General features: G+C 39.0%; 3 protein-coding genes across 8 annotated transcripts; 1 reads left to right on the forward strand and 2 right to left on the reverse strand.

Moving 5' to 3' along the window:
- Positions 1-1523: 1523 nt before the first annotated feature.
- Positions 1524-6084, reverse strand: vkorc1 (vitamin K epoxide reductase complex, subunit 1). Its single transcript, XM_067488602.1, has 3 exons — positions 5779-6084; positions 5409-5518; positions 1524-3271 (listed from the first exon to the last, which is right to left on the reverse strand). Exons 1-3 carry the CDS (start codon positions 5964-5966, stop codon positions 3060-3062), a joined length of 510 nt encoding a protein of 169 aa, XP_067344703.1. The 5' UTR covers positions 5967-6084; the 3' UTR covers positions 1524-3059.
- A 659-nt stretch (positions 6085-6743) lies between these two features.
- mapk7 (mitogen-activated protein kinase 7) lies at positions 6744-13788 on the forward strand. 6 transcript variants are annotated; one of them, XM_067488595.1, is made up of 7 exons: positions 6744-6866; positions 8466-8746; positions 8884-9049; positions 9624-11149; positions 11236-12320; positions 12464-12594; positions 13415-13788. In XM_067488595.1, the coding sequence occupies exons 2-7, from the start codon at positions 8470-8472 to the stop codon at positions 13575-13577; spliced, it is 3348 nt and encodes a 1115-aa protein (XP_067344696.1). In that variant the 5' UTR covers positions 6744-6866; positions 8466-8469; the 3' UTR covers positions 13578-13788. The 6 variants fall into 6 exon arrangements, with proteins under 6 accessions (XP_067344696.1, XP_067344691.1, XP_067344692.1 ...); XM_067488590.1 differs by having other exon boundaries at positions 6752-7004; XM_067488591.1 differs by having other exon boundaries at positions 6752-7000.
- Positions 13789-13930: 142 nt separating this feature from the next.
- zgc:92313 (uncharacterized protein LOC436869 homolog) lies at positions 13931-17262 on the reverse strand. Its single transcript, XM_067488600.1, has 6 exons — positions 16964-17262; positions 16658-16770; positions 16419-16498; positions 15665-15936; positions 14646-14803; positions 13931-14450 (listed from the first exon to the last, which is right to left on the reverse strand). The coding sequence occupies exons 1-6, from the start codon at positions 17007-17009 to the stop codon at positions 14196-14198; spliced, it is 924 nt and encodes a 307-aa protein (XP_067344701.1). The 5' UTR covers positions 17010-17262; the 3' UTR covers positions 13931-14195.
- Between the last annotated feature and the right edge of the window lie 5215 nt (positions 17263-22477).

Consider the following 22477-nt stretch of genomic DNA (forward strand, 5'->3'; position numbering starts at 1 on the left):
TGATTATAGTTGACACCAGGCTACTGTCTGAGAAGGAAGAAAAGCATGCTCATCGACTGTCATCATTGTCATCATTTCAAAGAAGCAGTGGCCTTTTATAATGACATAAGAGTGTAAACATGACAACTGAGTGAGTCACTTGTTCCCTTTGATTTTGAGGAGAAATACCATATATGGAAGTAACATATGTCACATGGCATGTCAGCTTTCCTCTAACCAGGAGTTTATTCACAACAACATACATACAACATATCAGATGTTGAAAGTGAGACAATTTACCATTTCATGGAAAATATTAGCTCATTTTGAATTTGATGGCAGCAACACATCTCGAAAAAGTTGGCAAAGGGTGATGTTTACCATTGTGTAGCATCCCCTCTTTTAACAACGGTCTGCAAATTTCTGGGAAGTGAGGAGATGAATGTTGTCACGTTTTATGATGGGTCAAACGTTTTCTATCAGTGAACGTCCTGGACTGCAGGCAGGCCAGTAAAGCACACAGACTCTTCTCCTGTGAAGCCATGTTGTTGTGGTGGAGGCAGCATGTGGCTTAGCATTGCGTTGCTAAAATATGCAAGGCCTTCCCAGGAAAGAGATGTTGTTTGGATGGGAGTATATATTGCTCTAAAACATCTGTACTTTTTCTATGTTCTTTTCAGCATTGATGGTGCCTTTCCAGATGTGTAAGCTACCCCCATACCATCAGACATGGAGGCTTTCAAATTGTCCACTGATAACAAGCTGGATGGTCCCTCTCCTCTTTAGTCTGCAGTACATGCATGGTTTTCAGAATTTCAAATTTTGATTCATCTGAACATCGAACAGTTTTCCATTTTACCTCAGACCATTTTAAATGACATTTGGCCCAGAGAACCAGGCGGCGTTTCTGGATCATGTTAACATGTGGCTTCTTCTTTGCATGATACAGGTTTAACTTACACATCTGGATTACACAGTGAACTGTGTTTACAGACAGTTATTTCTGGAAGTGGATCCTGCCTGTCATGCAGTGTCGCCTGAAGGCCCAAAGATAACGTACATCCATTTCTGACCTTCGGCCTTGTCCCTTGTGCATTCCAGATTCCTCCTGATTCTCTGAATCTTTTGAGGATATTATATAGTGTAGATGGTGGGGTCTTCAAAGTCTATGCAATTTTACGTTGAGGAACATTTTTCTGATATTTTCAGATGGAGTTTGTCACAGATTGGTGAACCTGTGCCCTTCTTCACATTTGAGAGGCTCTGCTTCCCTAAAATGTTCCTTTTATACCTGGTCATGTTAGTGTCCTGTTGGCAGTTAACATAATTAGTTGTCAAATGCTCCTCCATTTGTTTTTGATTTGTGGCAATTACTTTTCCTGCCTTTTGTTGCCCCTCTTCCAACTTTTTTGAGATGTGTTGCTGCCATCAAATTCCAAAGGAGCTAATATTTTCCATGAAATGGTAAAATATCAAATATAGTACTAAATATATGCCACATGTGATATGTTTTTTATGTTCTATTGTGAATAAAAAAACATTGATGATATTTGCAAATCATTGCATTCTGTTTTTATTTATGTTTTCACATCTTCCCAACTTTTCAAGAATTTTGGGGATGTACATTGGGGATGAAGTGACCTCTGCTCACACTACACTGAACAAACCAAATGACCAATCTTGGGTTTACAATAGATAAAACAGAGATAAGTAGCAACCTTTCACATTAAAAAAGCTGGAACCACAGATTGAGAGATACACTTTTTTAGATGCATTTTCCCTTTACAGGTAAATATTTGTTTTGTTTTTTAACAAAGTGGTTTATCTGAACTGTTGTACTCTTTAGTCATTTTTCAGTACATTTTTAGAAACCACAGATAAATAGCACTGGACAATGAACAGGGGGACAGTGTGATTATTTACCAGATCCTTTGTTTGCAGTCAATGGTGTGTGATAAGGTGAAGTCATAGGTTGGCTGACATCCTAAATCCACTAATGTAATAACTTAATGAAACTGTAAAGCTCCTTTCATAGTTTTACATTTCTCTGTAAATTTGCAGACCAAATATTTCTGTACAACCCAGAATTAATTTGGTTGCAACCATTATGAGTTAAATTATCAGTAAAAATCATTGAGCTTGTCCCAGAAGCGGCTATGCAAACTCATGCCATGACACAACCTCCGCTATGCTTCACACATAAACCTGTCTAGTTTTGATCAGAGTGGATCCTTTCTTTAGCTGACTGGATTCACAATGTATGTCTGCACCTGCCAATGTGACTGTACAGCCATAGTGAATATTCAGGTAGAGTGAATTCATGCTAGTGCTACCTTAAATTGTACATTTTGCTTTAATCTGATATTTAACAGATGTGATACACTAATAAAGTCCTGAGAGCAGTCTGCTGCGTTGATGGTTCTACCAGGGGAGATCCCTCTCCCAGCACGGAGGAGAATCCTACAGTACTGTGACATAATTTTAATGTGACATGGAAACCCTATGTCCCAAACAATTTACAAAGGTGTAAATCACTTTTATTTAACATTGAATTTTAATTCAATTGTGACACTCAATGAATTTGTAAATAGTAATGAATGAACAGCTCCACTTTTATGGAGAATCTGCAGCCTGCAATTTTGTGATTATAGAACAAAATGTTGCCTCATAACTAACTTTAGGCTTATAAAATAAAGTTCCACTGGACTTGTGTGTTATTTTTCAGTCACACATGTTGCTTGACATTAACTACGTTCACCTTCACCTTGAAACAAGAGAATCGTTTCAATAAAACATTAGTATCATAAATCCACCCACCCCACCCCCACCACATAAATGAAGGTCAATCTATGCACATTTTGAGAAAAAGCACCTAAACCAAATTTACGGTTGTTTGAATTGAAGTGAAAACTAAATTGGGCTTTTGGTTCCATCTGCTGTTACTCTTGAGTAATTGCATGGCACTATGTAAACAACAGAAAAATAGTGTGGGAGAGAACTTGCTTTTCAGATCCAGCTCGGCATTGGGTCAGCAAACAAAACAAAGAACAGAGCTGAAATTGAATTTTGTGTAACACCTTCTACTGAGCCTTTTCCTTCATTCCATTAATAGCTCGCTTTCGTTTCAGGTTGGTGAAGAGCAACGCAAAGTTGATAATGTATGTTGACACGCAGACCATGCAAAAATCTCCAAGAACAAAGGCAAGAATAGACGCAAGATAGAGCGAACCAGCCACAGACACCCAGGAGGAGAACACCAAAAATATGGCTGCTTTCTTCGACAGTGACAGTCCTGCAATAAAGACAAAAACACTTTTAGTCCTTCAATGAAGGGCAATGGATGAGGATTTCTTTTTTGTAAATCCTGTAAAACTATGACAGACATGCTGAAATACAGCCATCTTTCTAAAACAGGTGGGATGCTGTTTAAAATGTAAATATTAACAAAACACAAAAATGTGCAAACTTATCCTTCCTTAACTGAAACCAGAAGTGTTAACCATTCTTGGTTTCAGCTCCATAATAGTTTTAGGCCTTGTTCGTCACATGTTTAGCTTCATATGCCAAATGTTTTCATTGCCTAATTGAGGTTTTTACAAATGTCCAAGTTACTGATGCCATGTGCACCCATGCACCCCCACACCATCACAAGCCCTAGGCTTTGAACTTAGAACAAATTGAGGTCTCCATCTCCTCTTTATCCTGGTGGAGACTTTGTCCATCATTTAAAATAAAAAATTTCCTATTTTGACTTGACCACAGGACAGTTTTCCATTTGCTGAGGCCAAATCAATTTTTTTTCCCCTTTACGTGTTTGCAAATTCCCTTAACTTTTATTTGTGGATGCAGCAACAAGCTGTGCTCACTGACAGTGGTTTTTCAGGTGTTCCTAAGACCATGTAATGATTTGTTTTACAGAATCTGTCCATCAATCTGTTTTTTAATACAGTGGCCTCTGAGAAATCACAAGAAGTCACAAGAAAAGTAATGACACTGTTTGCAATTTCCGTAAACCGTAAACTGATTATGTAATGTTTTTTTTGTTTTTTTAACACACCAAGTGATGGTGAAATATGAAATGTTAACAGTGTTTTAATAACAAATTGAACCACTTTTGGCAGTGTTGTCCTAAAGCAAGAGCTTCCTGTAGCTGTGGATTAAACGCACACAATGTTCAGGAGGAATTTAGAACCATTCTTTCTTAAAGAACTGCTTTAGCTCAGCCATATGCTTAGAATGTCTGTTGTGAATGGCTCTCTTGAGATTATTCCACAGAATCTCTGTTGGGGTGAGGTCTGGGCTCTGACTGGATCAGTCCAAAAGGTGGATTTAGTGTCTCTGAAGCCGTTCTGTAGTGGAGTTACTTTAATGTTTAGGGTCATTGTCCTGTTATTAACCTGTAGGATACCTTCATAATCTTAGGAACAAAAATGTTAACCACCTACAAATAATCCCCTAAGTTTTTAGCCGTTGCTCTAGGGTTTAAATCACATTTTGCATTGTGTCTTTGAAGTGACTTTGGCTGGGTCTTGGCTCTTCTTTGTCTCCATTTATAGACAATATGTCTAAAAGTGGACTGATGAATAAAGTCTTTGAGATTAGCCCGTATCCTTTTTCAGCTACATGCAAATCAACAACTCTTGATTGTAGGTCTTCTGGGACCTCTTTTTTGGGAGGCATGGTTCTCATCAGATGATGCTGCTTGTGAGTAGCAAAGATAAATGTCAAGGTAGTTCTGAAAATCAGATCACATTTCATGACCAATTTACGCAGAAACAGTGCCAATAATTTTTCCTGCAACTGTAACATGGTCATTCAAAACTGTTTTTTGGCTTTGCCTTTTGCATACAGCGATTTGGGCAGATTCTTTGAATATTTAAATATTACATAACATAGATAATGAAATCCCCAAATTCCTTGCAATTTAATTTTGAGAATTGTTTTTAAGTTACAGTATGCAACCTAAGCTAGAAGAAATGCTCTTTAGGAGATCTAACATACAATTACAGGTACGAGGGGGGTTCTATTTAATGTTAAAACTGCTTGTCATAGTGGCACTGGAGGCTTAGTCTGCACCTCTCTACAAATGTGTTGGAGCATATTTCTATTAGGAAATGTGATATACTGCAAGTGGTTAAATTATTTGTCCACACTTTCACAGAAATATCTACTTGGTCCTATCCTTACTTTTGAAAGATGCAACTTCTCTTTGACACTTTTTATTTCGTTGCCTGTTTCCAATTGCACTCAGGTGCTTTTTTTAACATTACACAACTTTTCCAGTCTTTTGTATGTCCTGCCCAAACTACTTTGATACAAGTTGCTGGCACATAAGGCCCAGGCCCAGTGTTGAACAATAAACAATGTAATTTTTCCCTAAAAACAGTGTGCACTGCACTGTAATTTGCAGAAAGGAATGATACACTAACCAAGGCCCATCTGCAGAGTGTAAAATATGATGCCAAGCACACTGTTGGGCTGGTTCAGAGGGCTATCTTTTGCCACAACGAACTGGACCAAACCAAAACCACGGCCCCATCTGCCAAAGGAGAAAGGAAAATAGTCAGTGAAAACGTTACTGAAAAAAAAATTAAGACAAAATTTATGTATTTTGAATTTATTCTGCCATCAAAAGATGGCAGAAGGAATGTAATGTCTACGTGGCACTGGAAAAGGGTTTGGGGCTGCAATGTTCAGATTTCACAAGTACAGAATAAACGCTAGAACTTGAAATGACACAGTGGTCGATAAAGGTAAATGTTGAAGTAAGCGGTTCTACCCAGTAGAGGGAAAACATACCTTGAGGTAAAAACTTTGGAGCAGCTCACAGACTCTGCCAGATCGCACATCGCCCTATAATCTGGGTTTCTCTCTTTGGACATCTCGACGTAAAGCGCATAGACAGACAAAACTAAACCAAAGACGCATAAAAAGGTGCGAACTTTTCTTTCCCATGACGGTATGATATGAGTGCCAGCGGATACCATGTTATTCCCGGACACTCTAGGTAAATATTCAACAACGGATCATAAAATGAAGAACCGTAACTTTTCTCCGTGTGCTGCAGGCTTCTCTTTCAAATCGACGTGTTAAAAATCACAGTCTGTCTTTTGATTGGTCGGGTCCACTTTTGCCTCTGCCTTTCATTGGATACTTGGATGTTGGGTCAGTGAGTCCATAATGATGTTTATTTTGTGTTGACTGTGGACTTCGGTCTGAGAGAAAATGAGCTACCATTAGTGCTCGTGCCTAGTGACTGCAGTTTTTTTCTTTCTTTAATGTTTTGAGAATTTGAAATTACATTCTGAACCCATTATGATTAATATATAATCACAAGTGGTATATATATATATATATATATATATATATATATATATATATATATATATATATATATATATATATATATATATATATACACACACACACACACACACACACACACACACATATATATATATATATATAGTACAAAGTATGTGTAAACTATTGTATGTATAGAGTATTATTATTAATAATTATTATTTAACAATTATGCTAATTTACGAGTAGTTTGGTGGATTAAATAGGTAAGAATTTTACGCGCTTAGAATAAATTCGACCATCAATGTCCCATCCAAAAAAAGGTAATTTCTGAAAACGACGTCACACAAAAAAAAGAAAAGAAAAAAAACAGAGAACCCACTATCGGTTTTAACGCCCCGCCTCCCACACCTCTTCTGCTCCTATTGGACGTTCTCTATGACGTTGCCTCACCTCGTTGGCCTGCCACATGTCGCTCTAACACAACACGGAACTGTATTAGGAAGCGGTAGACAAAAACAAGAGATAGCCGTTCAATCGCTGGATTAAAACTAGACTTACCGATGCTGTGGTTGGCTCACAGGGTGAAACTCTCTTCCGTTACTTTGAAACACGTTTTTATGTTGTCGCGTTAGGTCATATAACCAAGAAAGAGATGGTTTAACATTCCTAGAAAGCCTGAGCGTCAGGTAACTAGTCGACGCCCCTGCGTCAAAAAGTGGGTAAGGATATTATTGTGTAGTTGGTTTATTTAACATTGTTTCTTACAACACTAATGAGTCCCTAAAGGCAAATCACATATTATATTTTAACCGTTGCTTTCGTTATAAGCATATTCCACATGTGATTTACAGACGTCTGTTGACTGTTAACAGATTTTCCCCCACTTTACTGTCAGGCCTAGTTAATGCTGGTTGGTCACGCCTCGTTTCTGACCTATCAGCTCTAACGTTTACAGCTAATTTATCGGCATTTAAAAGGGACGTTCCTGCCTACTCAGTAATGGGACTCGACAATTGGTAAATCATTATTCTCCATTTATCTGGCAGCGTTAACTAGTGAGCGACTTAGAGCAAAGTTTCTCCTGAAAAGAACAGAGACATGCTGGTAGTGTGCTTCAGGTACTTCGTCACCTGATTATATTTATTATCCTTTTTCATGTCATCTAAAAGCACAAGCTTGAGGCAGACCACCAGCATGCTGTTATAGCCTGATGTGTTAAATGATTGGTGGACCTCGTGGTTACTGACTTGATGAGAAATAAATCCTAAGTGTCTCGAAGTGGCTTCGGTACCTTGACAGCAGGATCGGTTTCTTTCTATGTTTCCCTTTTTTTATTTATTGTAGCTGTTGTACCAAAGACTGATTTCTGCAGGGATGCACATGGTAATGTCCGCTTATATAGCGTTTCTGTCAAAGCGCTTTATAATGTTGCTTTTTATTCGCCTATCCACACACCGATGACGGGGACAACTTAGGGTTCAGTGAACTACAGCAGCCCCTGTACATGGAAAAGCTGCTTATCAAATTCAGCAATTTACTGTACCATTTTATTTATTTTTTTGTTAATTGCTGCAACTAATGATTCTTTTCTTTATTAATTGATTAACATTTTTTTCTGGTATGTGTCTGAAAATGAGAAACCAGAGTCAAAAGAAATTTCCATGCAACAAATAGACCAAAACGTAGATACTCTATTTACTGTTATATGGGGCAAAGAAAGCAGCATCCATTACATTGAAGAAGCTCAAACAAGCCATAGTTTATGAGTTTTGATTAAAATTGTACTTAAATTATTTATCAAAATAGTTGATTCTCTAATTATTTAGTAGACTAATCCCTGCAGCTCTAACCTGAACACAGATTTGTTTCTTCATTTTTGATTGCACTGACAGGCTCTATGTCAGGCTGCATGAGCATTGTGAGGGAACAACTTACTTACAAGTCGGTGCACAATTTACTTATCCAAATTGTTCACCCCTTTGTAATCCACAAAGGATCAGAAAAAAGCTAAACACACAACTGGACAAATGCAGCCCGAACATTAAAATTAACAGTGTACAAATACAGTTTTTGCCACCTTTTCCCACCAATCAACCAATACTGAATTGTGGAAATATAATGATCATGCACTTGGAATAGGATAGTTAATACCTCTCACTTTCTGTTTTTATTCATTACAGAAAAATGTCAACTAAGGAGGGTGGAGAAGGTAAAAATGACCAAACCGTGGATATGTGCCCTGAAAGTATTGCTGCTAGCAAACCTGTTGAAAACCAGAACCAACGTGGAGTTGAGGCAGCAGGAGGCAACACTGACACCAGCACAACAGCAAAAAACTTGGCTTTGCTTAAAGCCCACTCTCTGGATGTGAAGTTTGATGTTGGAGAGGAGTATGATATTATAGAAACTATCGGTACTGGGGCCTATGGCGTCGTTTCATCTGCCAGGAGACGGGATAATGGTAGGGCTGATTTGATAAAAAAAAAATACTTTACTCAGTTTCTGTGTGCACAATGCTTAGTGATAAATGTGAAAACTTACCGACATTGCCCTTAAAACTCAGTTCCACACTTCCCTATTCTATATTTCATTTCACAGGCCAGCAGGTGGCGATAAAGAAGATCTCCAATGCTTTTGAAGTGGTGACAAATGCCAAACGCACCTTGCGAGAGCTGAAGATTCTCAAGCACTTCAAACATGACAACATTATTGCCATCAAAGACATCCTACAACCAAACCTTCCTCACTCTTCCTTCAAATCTGTGTATGTCATTTTTATTTTTCTTGTAAGTTTGGTGGAAAATGAAACCTTCAGAACTACATGTTTTAACTTATTAAATAACGTTGGTCAATTATATTATTAGGCAAGTTTTATTCTTGAATAAATACATTTATTAAATGTCTTGTTTAAATCTCAATCTAAAAAATTATTGTTGAAGCTAAAACTTGGGTGCATCAAACATGTACCCATCAAACCCTACAAATGAGGCACTGTAGTTTGTTTTATGTAAGTAGAAATATTTAATAAAGATATCATGTGCTTAGAAATCTGTGTATGGTGCAAAAATCAAACATTAATACTGGCCTAAACGTATAAACCTCACAAAGGAATGTGGTTTAATTTGCTTAGAAAATTCATTTTTGGATGAAAGGCAAATTGGCCTTGGCATACTTATCTAAGGCTAATTCTTAAGTCTAGGGTACATTTTTGACCTCATGGTGAAATGTGCTGCTACAAATGTTAAAATGTGTCTTTGAAGATATTTTCATTACACTTATCAGCAGTGAGCAGATTGTGCATCTGTCTGAAGTTAATTTCCCATTTCTTGTGTGTCCAGGTATGTTGTGCTGGACCTCATGGAGAGTGATTTGCACCAGATCATACACTCTGCCCAGACACTAACTCCAGAGCACACACGCTATTTTCTGTACCAGCTCCTCCGTGGCCTTAAGTATGTGCACTCTGCCAACGTCATCCACCGTGACCTCAAACCCTCCAACCTGTTGGTGAACGAGAACTGTGAGTTAAAGATTGGTGACTTCGGCATGGCAAGGGGTCTCAGTTCCCACCCTGAGGAGTCTCATTCCTTCATGACTGAATACGTGGCCACTCGATGGTACCGCGCTCCTGAACTCCTGCTGTCTCTAAATCACTATAGTTTGGCTATTGACTTGTGGTCTGTGGGCTGCATCTTTGCAGAAATGTTGGGACGTAAGCAGCTTTTTCCTGGGAAGCACTATGTTCACCAGCTCCAACTTATTTTGTCTGTTTTAGGAACTCCTCCGGAGGGTATAATTGGTGCTATTAGAGCGGACAGAGTTCGCTCCTATGTTCAGAGTCTTCCGTCACGGTCTGCTATGCCTTTGGCCAAATTTTACCCTCAAGCAGAACCAGGGGCTTTGGACTTGTTGGCTGCCATGTTGCGCTTTGACCCACGTGAACGAATAAGTGTGACACAAGCACTAGAGCATCCTTACCTCTCTAAGTATCACGATCCAGATGATGAACCAATTTGCGTGCCAGCTTTTGATTTTGAATTTGACAAGCTTCCAATGAACAAGGACCAAATTAAAGAGGCAATTCTGATGGAGATCCAAGACTTTCATCGAAACAAACAAAGCTGCCGACAGAGACTACAGTTCAGGCCCTTGCCAAGGGTGAATGGGGGAGCTACAACACAAAGGAGTAACCAGTGTAATGCTCCGCCCACGACTGCCAACCTAACAAAATCAACACTTGTTCCTATGGCACCACACCCACAAGCAGCAAGGAGACAGCAACAACAAATGAGAGAAGTGAAATCTCAACAGCAACCAGCCCACATACCAGCAGAAAAAAACAATTCATTTTCAAATCAGATGCAAACCTTCAATAAGCCCACATCCCTTTTAGACGTTGCCCCACCTCACGTGACCCATAATTTGCCTCTCCTCTCCCAAAGTGAAATCTGTTCAGTTGATGTGGACATGCCCAGTGCCAACTCAGACAGCGGCCAGCCAGAGACTATAGATTTGACAACACCAGTGTCCAGTCAGGATGTTCCCTCAGAACCAATGAGAGACGGTGAGGCACAGGAACAACTAACTAGAAGTCAGGGCCTGACCATGTCACAGGCTCCCACCAGTATTACTGCCACACCAGCACAGACCATGACACCCTTACCCACCACTGTGCCTTCACTTTGTCTCTCTATGGCACAAGTCCAGTCACTGTCTCAGTCCCTTTCTAAGTCACTGTCCAAGAATGCCAGGCCTGCCCCCGTTGGAGAGGTAACCAGAAAAGAAGGAGCAATTTCAGAGGATACTAAAGCTGCACTTAAAGCAGCTCTAATGAAATCAGCTAGCAGAAATAAATGCAGGGGTGGTAAGTTTATGTTTCCTAAATCTAGTTTGTTGTATTTTGTTATTGTACATCATTAACATCCATTATCTGAATTTGATATCTTACAGATGGAGGTACCTCTGCTTTGGGCCTAGATGCTGGTGGAGGAGGAGTTGTGTCGTCCTCCCTGTCTTCTCTTCCAGAGTCACGTCGGCCTGTCACAGCCCAGGAGCGTCAACGAGAAAGAGAGGAGAAAAGGAGGAAGAGGCAGGAGAGAGCAAGAGAGAGGGAGAGGAAATTGAAAGAAAAGGAGAGAAGAGAGGGAAAACAGGGAGACTTATTGGGTGGGGTTCTGCTGAGTGACAATGACAAAAGCCTTTTGCAGCGTTGGACAAAGATGATGGACAGTCGCAACGAGAAATCTCAGACTCCTAAAAATGGTGGAGCCAAGAAGAAAGACTGTAATGTCAAACTGCATAGAGGTTTAGGTGTTGGTGATAATAGTCAAGGAGCCTTGAACAATAAAACGGACACAGAGGCAAGAAAGATTCAGTCTCATGAACAAGTTAAACATAACCCCCCAGTCTTGTTTCAGCCTCCTAGCACCCAGCAACCATCATTGCTTTTCTCTATGAAGCACAGGAAGATCCCAGCAGATATAGTTGTTGTAGATGGAGGGATGGATATGATGACCGTCACCAGTGGCTTTATTAAAAACAACATGCTCAAACCTCACAATGAGAACAATGGACAAAGTAGCTTCAGCTGTTTGGGGAACTGGCAGCAATTAGAGACAAGGCCACCACAACAACCACAACCAAACAGGAAGCTGCAGCCTTTACCGCCAACCTTCCTTCAGTCCCAGCTCCAACCTCAAAGTCAAGTCCAAGCTGACCCTCAACCTCAGTCACAACTGCTTCCTTTGGAGAGTTTTTTGACTAAAAGTACGAGAGATACAAATGGGAATGTGGATATTGGAGGGCAAAATAACTTGAATTCTCTGCCTAATCCCTCAACTACAAGTGCTGTGCCGATGGAGAAGCTGTGTCCCTCTATAGGAGAGAAATCCGGGCCACAGACCACAAACCCTCTCTGTGGGGAGTTGGGGATCTCACAGCCTCATCCCAGTTTAGGATTCACAGATACGGGGCAACAAGGGCCCTCCATTCTCCCTGACATCCATACAGTAACAGTGCAGCTGTCAAAATCGCAGGTGAGTGTCAGTTTGTTTTCTGAAACCTTGTAAAATATTGTAGTGGATTCTCAGGTTGGATTTTGCCAAATAGGAGCTATATGTATGTCACAATTTGCTGCAACGTTCAGTTGAACAAATGTTCCCCCCTTTAATCCTGTCAGGTAGAGGATATTTTACCCCCAGTGTTCTCAGTCACCCCTAAAGGCAGTGGAGCTGGGTATGGGGTGGGCTTTGACCTGGATGATCTTCTCAACCAGTCTCTCACAGACCTGCAACACTGTGACCGGGACAGGTGAGATCTAACATGGTGTGAACTTCTCTAAAATTGCTTTTAAAAACAAAACCAGTATCTGATAGTGGCGGGGACACTTTTTTTTTTTTGCCACAGTTGTGTTGCTCTGTTTACAGTGTATGATGTCTCTATTTTCTGTACCCTACCTAAATCAGTAAGGACTACATTTGATAAATACCTGCCTGTATAATGCAGAACTGTCCTTGAGAGAATTTTCCTTTAATAGACTGTGAAGTTACACGCAATGTTAACTTATGTTGATGGGCACCATCTTGGGAAGTACTGTATGGTAAGGTGGTTACAATGGGTTACCTGCACACCTTTTATTTTGTTTGGCTCGTAAGTTTCTTTACAATCATGACACAAAATCTAAACAACACTCCAACTCACTAATAGATATTTTGCAGAACTGTTGAATAGTGACTGGAATAATTCTAGCCAGGTTTATAAAATTAACTCAATTGTATATTCATCTACTATTGAAATAGCAATTTATACCACCTAAGTTAATCAGGCGTCAACGTAAGTTTTGTACATGATGTTCACTCTTAGTTTTAAACCTTGCAACCTACTTGCTTTTAGCCCTTAGATTTCATGTAAATAATTTGCGCTACAGTTGCTTCATTATAGTAAACTACACTTTAACGGTCAAAATAGCAAGGTCTAAAGTGTGTTTTATGAACTTTCACCTGGCACTAAAGAGCTGGATCTAATTTAACCTGGCTAATTAAATTGTAATACTGACATTCAATATTGGAACTTGAATACATTATTGTATAATCAAGGCATCTTTTAAGTTTTTCTGCATTTTCTTCATCAGTTATGACTCAGCCCCCCTTTCGGCCTCCCTGTTATCTGATTGGAGTGAGGTTCACCGCATGACTCCAGCAGACTTGGAATCTCTACAACAGGAGTTACAGCTCGGCTCTCCCATGATCCTCTCGGATACCATACCTCCAGACGCCCGACTTTCCTTTTCCTAGAATTTGAAAATACGTAGGACTTGTGTAAATTTTAGATTTTTTTGCATGAAACCCTTGACTTAAAACTTATTTAAAAGCTAACATTTTTTTAATTAGACTACCAGAATGTCTTTTTTTTTACCATTATAACAATGTGCTATAATAAAGAAATGTCCTGTGTTTGCCTCTAGATATTAAATGAAGCTCAGAACGTTTGAAAATTAACTCTACTTCATTTAAATAAATCAAACATTCATGTTGTACACAGAACTGAAAACTTTAATTTTTTTTTTGTTTTATGCATCACAGCTTATGTATTGGAAATATAAACTGAAGAATTGATTATATTATGACAGAATGTACAGAGCACGGAGTTGATTGTAAAAATTAATTTATTTCAAATACAAAAATTATTTAGCTCATTGATTTTAAAATACAAACCAAAGCTACATTGAATCACAGACCATAATGCTGAGTTGTAGGTCTAAAAACTAAGATTACAATTATCATTCAATATGGCTTCATGTGAACATCGGGCACAGTTCAGTTGGACTATTCAGGAACCCGAATCAGACAAATCAGTCCCTTCCTTCATTTGGCCTGGTTCCTGTTCTACTTTCCAGATATCCAGTTTTTGGTTTATGTCTGAAGCAGGACCAGCAAAGCAGACAGACTGCAGATCAAGAGGGCCACACTCCCACACGAGTTCTGACCAGCATGGCTATATAGCTCAATGTCTGGGATTATGTTGGTGATGAAACTGGAATAGCTGGTTAGTCTGGCATACACACCTGGATGGTTTGTCTGAGCACAACCCAGTCCAAAACTCACCACTCCAGCCTGCACCCAGGTCCCATTTAGCATCTGACAGACAAGGGGCCCTCCTGAATCACCCTGGAAAAAAAGAAAAAAAGACACACAACTTTAACCACTAAGAGGTATCAAAGTGTTCAAATTAAGGGCCTTACAAACTAGATGGTGGGTATATGCTCAAAGGGATTTTGAATGCAAGTTTTTGATCCATTCCCATAAACAAGCATGCGTTTATGAAAGTATAGACTACAGCATAAGCAGCTGATCCAACTGCACCTGGCAAGAGTCTTTGCCACCCTCCTGGAATCCAGCGCAGACCATATCATCCAGGATGTCCACTGAGTCTTTGTTTGTCTGGTACATCTCCTGACATGAACTCTGTGAGATGATTGGCACCTGCACTTGCTGCAGAGTCCCAGCTCCTTGCAGAGCGACTGAGGAGATACAAGGACAGATGGACAATGAGGAACATAGGAATCACAATTTCTGCTACTCAACATGTGGCCAGTAAACTTTGTTAGTAGGTTGTACAATTTAAACATATTTTAACAAATGTATATCTTGAAATATTTACACAGCCAAATACTACATTTTATATTTTGTCTTCATGTAGACATAAGATCTCTTGAATCCGAGTCCTTTGGGGAATTTTTGTGCATATCTTCGCACTTGTGTAAATCTTGTTAACTATGTTAAAACTAAATAAAGCAAGCCGTTGATTATTATTATGCATTTCACTCTGGTGACAGAGAATGACAGTGTGTCATGCATAAACCGAAAAGATAATGCATTTGCATATCCAGACCAGATCATATGTATGTGGACGGTTGTATTTTTTGTTCTTCAGGCTCTGTGCGTCGGTCAATTCAATTTGAAAAACAATGCATAATACATTGAGATGTGAGATCTCAGCTTTAATTTGAGTAGCCTTGTTAAAGTGCCAAAGAGTTCAAAACTAAATTGCTTAAGAGTAGTCAATTGCCATTTAGACTGAGGTAGACTTGTCTGTATATGAAGAGTAAAGCAATACAATGCAATACATGCAAATAAAGGACATTAAAAGCCATCAGCGATATCATAGATAGCTTGTACCTTATAAAAAAAAAAATTTATTATTGACTTCCACAACAAAACTGTGTATAACTGACCAAATAGCATGGTCTGGACTCCATTGCATGAATTCTAGAAACAAACAAACCAACCAACCAACCAACCAACCAAAACTAACATCTATTAGGTAACTGATGAAAAGTGTACAAATCCAAACACAATGTAAGAAACCTAACAAATCCTACCTCCATTCTGGATGTCCCCCCATCCGGTGACATAACATAGCATGCCAGGTGGGAACGAGGTGCTTGATGTGGGCAAGCAGACAGGTTGCGCATAATCTGACCAGGTTATTGGCTCGGACAGCTGCAACAGTGCTAAATCCCTCCCACTCTCAGGGTTGGTGTAACCAGGTGGGATCACCACCCGAGTCACCCTATACGATGCTTGGTGCTTGTTCAAGCCATTCAGTTGGTACCGGCCAACATAGATGGTGTAAGGACTCACCTCAGATGGACTGAAAGAGGAACACTGAATTAAAAACGGAAATGTGAAACCTTTGTTTTGAATAGGGACAAAATGTCACACTCTATTATTTAAATTATCTTGTATATTCTTTGTTAGAATTCATTTTATTACATATTTTTCAATGCTTTTTCTTTTCTTCAGGATATGTTCGGAGTCTTTTGCTCAGCTGCTACATAAGAAGTTCTCCCACATTAATTCACCTCGTCCTTCTAAATAGGTTCAATGCATTCGAGGAAAACTTGTTTCAACTTGTTGTTTCAAACAATAACTTGAAAGATTTTGGTGATTATGTCTTCATCAAGCAGGATTTGGTAAATTTAATTGATAGAATGATTGGTGATGAACTTCTGGGCTCTGATGCAGAACATTATAAAAATTGATTCAAGTAATTTTACTAAAGGGCTTTAACTAAAGTTTGGAGCTGAGCTGTAAATTTACATGTTAATTACTGTCTGGGGTGAGTTTTCTTACTTTGGGAAGCAATGAGCAGCTGATAGGACCCAGTTCTCCGTTATGATTGTGCCTCCACAGATATGTTGGTCTTTGGTTGTCTGGAACCCAAAGAGTTAAAAAAAAAAAAATAGAAAAAAAAGAAGTGCGACACGTCAATAACACCTCTCTGAGTTTTATAAGCAACAGCCCCACGACATCCTGAGCCAGAACTGATAATAAACACGATTAAGTTTCAAATGTGAAGGTACAACACCTACCTGTACGTCTACCTGCCAAGGCCAAGCCCCCTCAGAAGCGTCCATCCCCCCCACAATCCTGTCCTCTTTTAGTGGTCGTCGGCCACATACTTGGGCGTAAGAAGCCAAAACACCTACACGTAATTGCAAGATACATAACGCAAGATTGAAAATAGTAAAGACTTCTTAGCCAGTGCGTTGTTTAAACAATGTTACGGTCTCATCCATTTTTATGTTTATTTTATCCTGTATATGAACAGCACTTTCAGAAGGACAAAGAAAGCGACATGGCGGGGTCGGCGGAGGGGGTTGTACGGTGGTACTCACCTGTTAGGCAACAAAAAATGGAAGGAAAAAGTAATTTCGGCAACATTTCCTGACTTTTCAAAATTGGGTTTCCAGAATTTAGGTTTCCACTTTACTGAACAACACCTGTCGATTTTATGAAAAAGAAAACCGACCGTTTTCTTTGACCTTTCGTCTCGTTTCCCACGTCTTCTGGTGTCCTGTGACTAATTCTCTAAGTAAAGGAAAGTTCTTTAAAAAAGAGTAAGCTCGAAAAACCGTCTACCGTTAACCGTAGAATCAAATCAGGTTTGCGAAATCTTTTCAGTGCAATCAGCTGACTACCTGTATCCTCACTTACACCCAATCCCAACTTTTGTCCCGCCCTCTTACGCAGTCTGACCAATGACATTAAAATCTGCCACAGGTAAACGTATAGTTTCGCTCCTGCGCTGCTCAATCGAAGTTTTTATGCAAAGTCCTCGTTACTGATAATAGCTATTTACCTGTTTCATTAAAAAAAGTGTCGTTTTGACAGTTTTAAACAGTGCTAATTAAATATTTGTAGTAAGTCAAAGTTTGATATATTCATTTCTGTTTTTTTAAGCTACTTTTATGTTTCATACATTGTGTGAGGTGTCTCATTTTAGTTTATTTGATTTAGGCCTTTAAATGTTTTTTACAGAATCGCCACTATAGATTTAAGAAGGATAGCTAGCTAATGCCCAATATTATTTATCTGTATCTTTACTAGCTTAAGCAACAGTTGCTGGATGCAGTTTCTATACAATAGTTTTTTTGTTTTTTGTTTTTTGCAGATTTATCGCACAAAATACCCCCAGTGTTTAATCATGAAAAGATCTAGTTATTTTATTTGAGTTTTTCTTAAAAGCTATTACTTGCCTAAATTATTTGTATTATGTCACACAGTACCTGTACCTACAATTTCAGGGTATTCAACTTTATTCTTCGGAACTTTCCCCGAGGTTACAGTGAAGATTTTGCTTGGTGTTATGTTCCTTGCTACTGCTGGAAGGTACAAACGAGTCTTAACAGGTGCTTTGTAGCACACCTAAGAAAAGCAACATCCTGCTACATGTTTCATATAAGACACATTGATTGAAAATCATTTACAGTCAGATTAGCCAATAAGACAATACTCACAGGTTATAGGTCCACATTGTCCTAAATTGGGTAGATATGTGTGAGAAAGTATTGTGTGTTTCTCTTTTTTCAGAGCTATATTATTCAAGTCTTTTATGTTTATGGCTGTATTGTAGAACATTGACCTAACTAATCCGATTAGTGACACACATTTGGACTTTGGTTATTCTATTTCCTTTACATGAAACCAAATATTCCTTCTGTCTGTCTATAAAGCTGTCTGTCTCTCCTTTTCTCTCTCTCTTTTCCTCTCTTCCCACCCTCCCTCGCTTTATCCCTCCCTGCCTCCCCGCCCCAGGCAGTGTGTCTAGTTTCACAGAGCAATTGAAGGTGACAGGGACAGAGAGGGAGGGAGAGGGAGGGAGGGACAGAGGGAGGACACATCACAGTATTGCCTGGGGCTACACAACAGTAGAGGAAAGGAGATGGAGGGACAAAGAGAGGAGAGACTCATGAAAGTAGTCATAGGGAAATCCATAAACAGGTAATGGACAAATAAAGTTACACAAAAATGATTAAAATATGTGTGAGTGTGTGTGTGTGTGTGTGCACCACGTGCATTTGCCTACAGGTCAGCTGACGTTCCCCTTTTTATTATCAGCAGCATTTATTTTGGTGTGTGGGCGCTTCCACTCCTCTCTTCTCACTCATAATATATGAACACATTATAGGATCCAGTCAGTAAGAGCAATTATAATGCACTCCCGTTTGTTTTTATTTTAACGACTTGATGAATATTTGTCGTGGCACTGTAACCATGGTGACTGCCTCCCTCCTCCCTTCCCTCCCAGCCCTGTCCACCACCCCTTCCCCATCCCCCCTTCAGCACTAAAAAAGCAAGGGATGGTGAGAGAGAGAGAGAGAGAGAGAGAGAGAGAGAGAGAGTCGGAGGGGGAGAGAAAGAGGTGACAGGAATGAACTAACAAGATGCACTAAAAAAAATGCATGTCCTGGAGCTACATGAATCTTTGCAGTGAAGCACGCGCCATCACACACACACACACACACACTGTCACACATTCACACACACATTATTCCACTCAGCACATAGGGATCACATAGGTTAAGCCACATTCCAACAACTTGAACACAATAAGATGCAGCCATGGTTTTTAACAATATGAAAAATAAAAGGACAACAAGCTAGAAAACACAGACTGGGAGACTGGAAAAGGAGTGTAGGGTTAATACCATTTTTTAAATTGTGTTTGCTGTAAATTGACCAACTTTCACTTACTTTTTACTCTCCTTTTTGTGTTCTTACCCAGTGCCATAAAATGTACTTAATCAAGTTCTTTATTTGCCATTTGCGCAGCTAAAGATGTACATGGTCATATAAATTCTTACAGTTTTTCTTTTATGGAGACAGTGCAGAAAATATACAGTATACACAAAGAAAACTGACACTTGATATGTAGGAAAAAAAGGCAACTAAAATAAAAAAGGCAACTATTTCAAGATGGTAAGAAAATATCAGGAAATCAGTATCAGGCAACATAATCTGAGAGTTAGTAATATTAAGAGAAACACATTGATATCACACGGAGAAAAAGATTGATTTTATAGCATAAATAGTTATAGTTTTATTGTATAATTATGTATAATTTTAAATATATATGCTTCCACTTTCAGTTTCTTTTTCCTTCTCGTTCACTGCATTTTAGAAAGATATATTATGTTTACACTTAATTACACAATTATTTTATTCTCAACTTGCAAATTCTGAAATTACACAAAACCTATGACTTTATAAAATGAGAAGCATCATAAAAGAATAACTACTCATGAATATACTAAGCTTAACTGAGTTGTACAAACATACTGTAACAATACAAAGGTGATCACGGGTTTATGCATCAGCAATAAACCATGTAATGGTATGTGCTCACTGAATAATTTTGATAACTATAGTATCAGTGTGTACTAAGTAAATTGTTTGATAATTTGCTTGTAATTGATTGTTATCACAGTGTGATTCTGGTACTTTTACTTAACTAAAGGATCTGAAAGCACTGGTTTTACTCCTTCTTTACCTTTGAACTTGTCAAGTCCTTTTCCTTTCTCCAAGGCACGTCTAGGAGGAAAGTAACAGAGAAGGGGGGGGGGGGGGGGGGGGGGGCAATGGGGGCAGTGGAGAAAGAATAGCAGAGTATGAAAGAGAGAGGGAGCGACAGAGAGAAAGGGAGCGCAAAGTCTTGTCAACCGGAAATAAAACAAGCTGGCACCCTCCCTATCCCTAAGCCCCAACACCCACCCCAAAGTCACATACTTCCTCTTCACTCTCTCTATCTCTTTCCTCTGCTTCCCTTCTCCCATCTTCCACCTCCCTTTTCTTCTGTCTCTTCTACTGCAAAGCGATATATTTAAACCCCAGTTCTACTCTGCTCTCGCTCTTTGACTCTACCATACATACCGTCATACCTGCGTCATTACTTACGCCTCGCATCAGACATTGTGTGCCTCTCGCCAAGGGTTTCTGCACGGTGCTCCTTTAAACCACTCGGAGGCCAGACAATGCCTCTCTTTATTGTGTTAAAGCAGGAGAACAGTAACATGAGGCTGGGAACAATACCCAGGCTCTGTAAAAACAAAACATAATCTCTGCACATTGTTCACCTCGTGTGAACAAAACAAACATGGTAACTTTATCTGTCTACCAGCATCGTTTTTAAAGCACAGCAGGCCTAAAACACTGGTGCTCTTTAGTCCATATAAGCACGGTATCAAACACCTTAAGAAAGTAAATTGTTCATTATTTGTTAGTACAGTCTTAAACTTTGCAGCTTTTTCTTGTTTTTTCAGGATTATGTGGCCCAAAACGTCAAATTGATAAAACATTTATTGATAAAAATTAATTGACTAATTTAGAAAATATTTTTCAGGTTGTTGAAATTAAATAAACATTAACATTTTAAACCAACATTCATAATATACATTTATAAGTAAAATATCATGCCATATGGTAAAATGAAGATTAATGTTAAAAGTCTGTTACATATTTGTTGCCTTTTCTAAAATCAAATGGAATTATGTGTTAATCATGTACAGTATCATTTTAGTTTATATCGTCTATACAATTAATAAAATAAATCAATTATTCATAATCTTTTTGATCGTATGAGATGAAATAAGGATAAAGAGGATTTATTAATTTGTTCAGCAGAATGTAAATACTAATTTGTAACTTGATTTCAGTCAATGATTAAAATGTAATACTTGTAGAATACTTGTGTTGTTAGGTCCAATATTTACAAATCATAAGAATTCTCAATAATTTAATGCCCATCTCCAGCTGCTGAGGTTGCACAAGCCAGTGCACATCTAAGCAGCGGTCCCAAGCCCGGTTTACATTTGAGAAGGGTTGAATCAGGAAGGGCATCTGCCGTAAAAACCCGATCCAAATCAATGTGTGGATCACCCGATTGGCTGTGGCAACCACAAGCTTACTTGTCTAAAATATACCTGTTTTATGTTCAGATGTAGGAGATACATGTCAATATGTCAGAGATTTATCAAAGTTTTGAAAAAGATTTATTTAAAGTATTAGTTATAATTAGTACCTACAAGTGTGAGCATTCAATTTAATCTAATGTTGTAAGCTGTCGAGTCGCTTACGATGGTGTAAAAAGCACACTTGACTGACAGTTCACTCACTATTTATATTCATTTATGGCTAAAATTGACGTCCATCTTCTATTTATCATCCACTATCTCTCCATTATCTGTGCTTTATGTTCTACTCTTGGCCTCCCCTCCTCCTCTCGTTGGCATTAAGTTCAAACTTGACACTGATGTTGACTCACTTTGTCACCCCTCGGTGGCTCTCTCTCTCTCTCTCTCTTTCTCTCTCCCTTTTTCGTGCTCTCTCTCTAGCTCTCTCCCTCTTCCCATCGCTTGGAGGACAAGAGTGCCCGCAGACGCATTTCTCTCTAGACCCCCCCCTTCCCCTCTTTCACTCTCTCTCACCCTGTCTAACTCTCTCCATCTCTTTCTTACTCTCCCATTTACACACACAGTATTGTCAACAAAGCTGGAGAACAAGGGACGTGGGGGGAACTGGGGAATAAAGGTCTACAGAGAAGGAGAGTAACAGGACCCCAACATCAGTCAACCTGGACACTTGGTAAGTTTGCAAAAATTGGTGTCCTTTGGGCATCTTGTGTGTATCATTCAGTGCTGTTACCACTTCTTTAATATTGACTTTAATGGAGGCTTTATGATTAAATTAGCCAATAGCAGGACTATGAAATACCATCTGAAATGTATTAAAAATTGTATATATTATAAATTGTAGTTTTGGGGGCCGATTCACCTAAATGATTAAAGTTTGACCTTTGACACTATGCTGCTGCCGAAGTTGAGATTTGACTCAGTATTGACATACTGTACATT

The sequence above is a fragment of the Channa argus genome, chromosome 20 (genome assembly GCF_033026475.1).
Source record: "Channa argus isolate prfri chromosome 20, Channa argus male v1.0, whole genome shotgun sequence".
Classification (NCBI taxonomy): Eukaryota; Metazoa; Chordata; class Actinopteri; order Anabantiformes; family Channidae; genus Channa; species Channa argus.